Source organism: Necator americanus, chromosome I (genome assembly GCF_031761385.1).
Source record: "Necator americanus strain Aroian chromosome I, whole genome shotgun sequence".
In the NCBI taxonomy this organism is placed as follows: Eukaryota; Metazoa; Nematoda; class Chromadorea; order Rhabditida; family Ancylostomatidae; genus Necator; species Necator americanus.
The window spans coordinates 14090489-14096488 of record NC_087371.1 but is presented as its reverse complement, the minus strand read 5'-3'; the positions used below and the strand labels follow the sequence as shown (position 1 = coordinate 14096488).

The following is a 6000-nucleotide window of genomic DNA, read 5'->3' as shown; positions in this document are numbered from 1 at the left end:
TCACATCTCCTCCTACGATGTTTTATGCCAAGCTCCAAACTCCAGCATTTGATTACCCTACGAAACCGCGCTAATGTGAACCATTCAGCCAAAAGGGAAAGGATAGGATGGGCTACTTTTTATGATCGAAATTTGATGGTATCAAAGGAAAGATAAAAAGGGTTATACTATAATAGTAATATCAGCCTTAATATAACGAATGCATACGTTGCTTCCAATCAATTTAATTTAATAAGACTAACAATACAGCTTGATATTTCTTAAGTGAGTTTTTTCTTAAGCGCTACCATAACTAGTGAGCATGTTATTGTGGTCTAAAAATACTACTGATTTCAGTACTATATACTCAGTAGTAAGTGCTATACATGAAACTTTAAGGACATACCTATGTATTTAGACAGGTGTCTTGTGCAGTATTGTCCCTTTCTTCACTGAGATCCAGGAAAACAAACAAAAAAAAACTACTCTTCCCTTTAGGACCTCTTCCATGCAGAATTACAAGCCCAACAATTCTCAGCACAGCTGTCTTAGGTCCACAACATGAATGAATATGAATCCTCTCAATATGAATGTGAAATGAATGGTGAATGTTGTCGCCCATTGCTTCGAAGTCCTACTATTGGGAAAAATACCGACTTTGCCGAAAAGAACGAATCAATACCGAGCAGCAGAAAGACCACAAGAAATGCATCTAATCGAACCTGGAGGAAGTATAACTGAAGGTAATAGCACTAAGAAAAACCACAAACAAAACCACCAAATGGAATCCCGCTCACCAGAGACGTGGCAAAGTTCCACTGTAGTCAGGAGCGCGCTACAGGACCAGCTTTGGTAAAGGCGGGAATCCGAAAAATTAGAGGTGCTGGTGACGTCACATATTGAGCATGTTTTGGCGCATTCTTTTCTTCACATTAAAGCTTCATGATTAGTACAGAGAGTGAATTTGTGCTATGTTCTGGGGGATGCATTGAACACTCCGGTTTTTTTTTTTGCAAAAAGAAGGATTTGAAGGAGTTGCTGGAGGTTTTCTTGTCTTCTAATTACTTTGGTACTGTGGATCTGCAGATAGATGCAGATATTTTATGGATACTTACAGCTTGTTTGCTTCATGACGCATAAATTATTCAAGGTTTCTGTTTTCCCCAATAATCTTCATCTTTTTTAGAATGCAGTTTGACTCTGGATCTTCACGAGTCGTCCGACATGGGATCAGGAGTAATGCGTCTCGGATCAAGGTAGTGTGTTCAGAGGGTGTGAGATTTTTCGTCAGTTTGATACGACAGAAATATCGTCTAACTTTTCAGATTTCGAGCTCAGCACGGCTGGCCTACAGTTCTAATCTTCAGATGTACGCCGTACCTCCTTCAGAAGAAATTAGCATCGAAGAATTTGACGATATCGCAATACAAAGAGTCAAAGCATTGAAAGTAATGAATAGAAGTAAAAAGAGTGGCAAAAGGCAAAGACAAAGTTTTTTTTTTTAATTCTGCATGTTCTTGAGGTTGTCGAAGACGTAAAGGAGCGGTACACATGGGGCAGTAATGACTTCATGGTGGCTATGACTCGAGAGCTGTCAAAGGTGATGCCAATTGCTGCAGGTGCCGAAATTTTACACAATTTTCTTGTGAAGAAGGCGGTTGTGGTGCAGTCGGTAAGAGGTTTCTCTGTGGTTGCACCAATGGTTCAAAACCGCTCTAGCCAACTTAACCAAGTCTTGCATGCCTCTGTGGTCGATGAATTGTGATGCGACTTGTCTGGGAGGATAAAAACACTGGCTTCACTCATCGGTCAGCCCCGCAAGTCATTGTATAGGCCAGTTACGCGTTCGTAAACCTCGACCGATTCTGACTTGAAGTGAACGTGTAGGCACATCTCAGGCGGATTGATTAACGCCAGACGCTTCATTTACCCTTTTCTTGTGAAGCAACCTTAATTTGTGCTCTTTGCGCTTTGATATAAATGGAGACGAGTTGGCCGAGTTGTTTCGTTCTAAAAAGGATTTTAGGCTCTGGTAAAGGTTGAAGCAGAGGTGCGATTATGCAAAAAACCTCTAGTTGATAATTCAGATCTTGTTTGTCACTATGTTCTCCTTGAAACTAATATTTTTCTGCATGTCACTAGTCTTCGAGACAGCTTCCGTCACTGTAGGCACGTGCATGGCTGCTGACGAAGTAGAAGCAAGAAGACGTGATGTTATTGGTCATTTCATACTTCGCCTAGCCTTCTGTCGCTCTTCTGAGTCAACGAAATGGCTAGTGACTCAAGAAATAGATCTCTTCAGGTTTCTTTTTACCTCCAATACATCATTTCTGAGATTGAATTATACAATAATAAATAAACTCAGTTCAGGTTCCGCTTCATGATCGAATCTCGGTTTAAAATAGCCAAGTTTTTGAAAGAAAATAATATCAATTTAGATGTGGTCAGTATCCATTCTGAAAGACAAATAGGCTTTATTCAAGAAGATTCTTTATCTAGGTAGAGAAATCAGAACATGAAGAGTTAATGGTTGACTTGGCTGCAGGTTGCGGTATCACGATCGATCGAGCAGTTGAAACCGACTTCTGGAAGGTTGTTTGCCATTTCAAAATTGTTGATTGCCGATAAAATCGTAAAAATATAGTTAGGAACAGTGTGACTTTTTAAGCAGCAGTTTTATTGTGAGTGGTCTTTTTGTGGTTCTTCCAGTCCTGTACTCTCAGTTCCATCTGCTGGACATACATAATCCATTTAGTTTAACCTTATTAAGATTATATAAACTCTTAGTTGTGCGTCCCCAGTGCAAAACGCAACTTCCTTTTTTTAGGTGGACTTTACATCAGCGTTAGAACTTGTCCGTCGTCGACGAGTTCTTGTTCGACGCGGTTACGCTTATGTGCCGTTTGAAGATCTATCAGTGATTACTTCTGCTATGCTTCGTGCGAATATGACAACTGCAATGGCGGTAAACAGGACACTATACTAAAATTATGGAGTTTCGTAGACCTATAATGTAGACAAGAGCAGAGAAGATAGTAAAAAAAGCGTAATACCTCGCAATTTTTACTTTCAGCGTGCTTTTAAGCACTTAGCAGTTGTCGAAGAAGAAAGCCGTCTTCTGCCACGGTTAGCTCGATTAGCTAATAACGCCTACAGTGGTAAACAATATGCTGGCAAAGAAAGTGATGGAAAGGTCACCCGGCAAATGATTGACCAGGTTTGAAAACAAAAGTTATTCACAAAGTACTGATTTTATCTAGCAGATATGCTTACTCTACTGTAAAAATTCTAAGCCTGGGAACCATAGATGCGATAGTCGAAGCCGGTGCTACGATCTCCGTCACTTTTAGACGAAGGGTTGGGAAAGGGGTCCTTATCACTTAAGCTGCATCTCATGAGCTAAACCCCTTCACTTGAAGGGGTTCGGCTCCCATCTATCGCACCTATGCTGGGGACCGTCATAAAGCTTAAAGTAAGAAATCATAGTATTAGGATGGAAATTACGTCGTTCAGTTGTGTGCATCTTCGTTCCCACCATGCATGCGACAAATCCATCATCGCCTAAGGGCCGACCATCACTTGAGGCATGGAGCAAGAAGGTAAAACTGTGGTTTCTTGAGTTTTGTCTCGATCTTATAGGTTTACTTTAGGCAGTATGGTCTTTTTCTGAAAGCTATCGGTTTGTCTTTGGACGAAGCAATGATGTTTATGAGGGAGGAGTTTACGAAAAAGATTGATTCTGACAAGGTCAAACAGCAAATATTTTCTTAATGTGACTTCCTTTGCAAGTCTTTCGAAATTCAACTAGATATTTGAATCGCTTCATTTTGATTAAATACGACTCATGTACATATTGGAAATGCGCTGCTAGTCCTAATAGTTTTTTTTTCAGTTTGAAAAACAATACGCTTACAACATCCGTCATATGTACGGGAAAGAAGGTCGAAGGGTAGAGTACCCTGCGTTCCCGTGTTCCACAATCATATTGAGCAATCCTCCAGCAGCCGGTGATTGTCACGGTGAGTGAGGGACCTTTTGTAGATGCGGGGCGGTGACGGTGCCAAACAAAAGTTGTTAGTTTCAGGTTGTCCATTCAAACATCTAGATCACCAGCTACTTGCACAACGCCTCGAAAAGGATGGGTTGAATAGGGATCAGATCAGTCAGGTAAGAATTTTCTCGGGAACTCGTTGAGAAAAATATACGTAGATATCAACGCTTCTTCTTTTTGATTCCTTACACTGCCACTTTTATTCGTGAGTGTGCACGGATTAATATGTTGTTTATCTGTGGCATGAGAATCAGTTACACTTGAATTCAGTTGCCTTGCTAGGTTGGGTGGTGAATCCAATAAGTTACTCGGGGATCTACGGCCTCTTACCTCTCTTCTTTTAGTTTTGCATCAACATTAAACAGACATTAACATTAGACAGTGCTTCAAAGACATGAGAACACGTGACGGTGTGCCTCAAAAATGACGGATGTTCTTCGCTTTTTTGTTGTCAAAAACTGAGTTTCAGATTGTAAACTACTCGAAAATTAGTGCATATGACAAAGCTTGCACACGGTTTTTTGAATACACTCACAAGATGGATGAAGGCGCTCTCGGTCAACTGATAACTCATCCAAATAGCTACTACGAGTTGTCACAGGAGGTACGTTAAAAGAATCACCCCACGAATCTGATATCATGTGGATTTCCGGTGGTCAAGGACTAAACGGCGTCGTAAATTGCAGAAACTGGTGGGATCCCGCTCATTTCTTCCTTATCGCTATAAAAAACGGCCCGGAAGACGCGGCTTCGAGCGTTCCAGGGCGCTATTTTCTACAACGAGTTCTATTGGAACGCGCCAGCCTTGTGCACGCGCCGCATCTTCCGGGTCGTTTTTTTACGGCAATTAGAAAGAAATAGACGGAATCATCCTCTTCCCCACAATCTACGACTCCGTATATGCATAACCCATCTGAAAATTACACCACCTTAGATTCGTGGGGTGAACCCTTTAATTCAGCTTCTTCCTTTGTTTTAGTACTATGACGATTGAAACCGCAATGATTTTCACTAACTCCCCTATATAACTGTCATTATGGAGGTCATTTTGAAATCCTTTGATCGTTACGACGAATGAACTCAGAAGCATTACCCTTAACTTTTTCAATCATAATAATTAAAAGTGATACTCTGAGTCTAATCATTGTGACATTCTTCAATGCGTTCATCAAAGTTAATCAACCCTTTCATCTTCATGAACATAACGTAAACACAGTTTCGATTTATTTTGCTTACTCTTTTATCTTCTTTTGTTGTTGCTGTTGTTATTTTTATTATAACTGCCTATGCTCCCTGTGTCCTGTCATTCCTTCTCTTTGAAACCCGCTCTTGTTACGCTTTTCCCTTCATGTTATTGTACATGATATTCTGCGCATGTGTGCCTATTTTGGTGATACTTTTTAGATTCTCAGTGGTGCACGTTCGAAGAGCAATCATGTACATCAGTCGCACAGTTCGTCGCAGGCAACTGTCAAGAAAGAAGAAGATTTTTCTGACAACGAACAATAACCAAGTTATCTCTACAACAGTCATTGTCTAGCAAGTAATGTTTCATCTGCAGTGCCGTAGTACTGCTAATGGAGAACTTTTAACTTTCTTCTTGTTGGTGAAATTATGTTTTCGTTCGATTACCGTTTCCGAGGTGAACTACCTATGCCTAGTGGGTGTGTTTGAATTGTTCTCAAGCGTTTAGCTTTGCCCTGTTTTTGATAGCTATGTCCATAGATTTTCACGTTTTCCAGTAATAGTAGTAATAGTAATAGTTTCCAGCAATGCGATACAAACTGAATCTTGAAGGTAATGCTCACGAGAATGCTACACGAGCTATGATGTGTATTTGTAGTTCTTGGGTGTAAATTGTTTCACATAAACATCCTACTTCCCTTAATTTCGATTAAAAACACACACACCAGGTTACAAGCAACGAAGTGTAACGTTGTAAACTCGTTCCAGCAGCTAAACGTTTATGT

The 6000-nt window shown here is 40.4% G+C and overlaps 1 protein-coding gene across 1 annotated transcript; it reads left to right on the top strand.

The window, feature by feature from the left end:
• Positions 1-1166: 1166 nt before the first annotated feature.
• Positions 1167-5539, top strand: RB195_005507 (uncharacterized protein; the record flags this gene model as incomplete). Its single annotated transcript, XM_064178045.1, has 14 exons — positions 1167-1235; positions 1305-1427; positions 1502-1598; positions 2149-2281; positions 2350-2422; positions 2479-2571; positions 2807-2944; positions 3053-3196; positions 3493-3578; positions 3630-3726; positions 3872-3998; positions 4064-4146; positions 4500-4634; positions 5435-5539. 14 exons carry the CDS (start codon positions 1167-1169, stop codon positions 5537-5539), a joined length of 1503 nt encoding a protein of 500 aa, XP_064035131.1.
• Between the last annotated feature and the right edge of the window lie 461 nt (positions 5540-6000).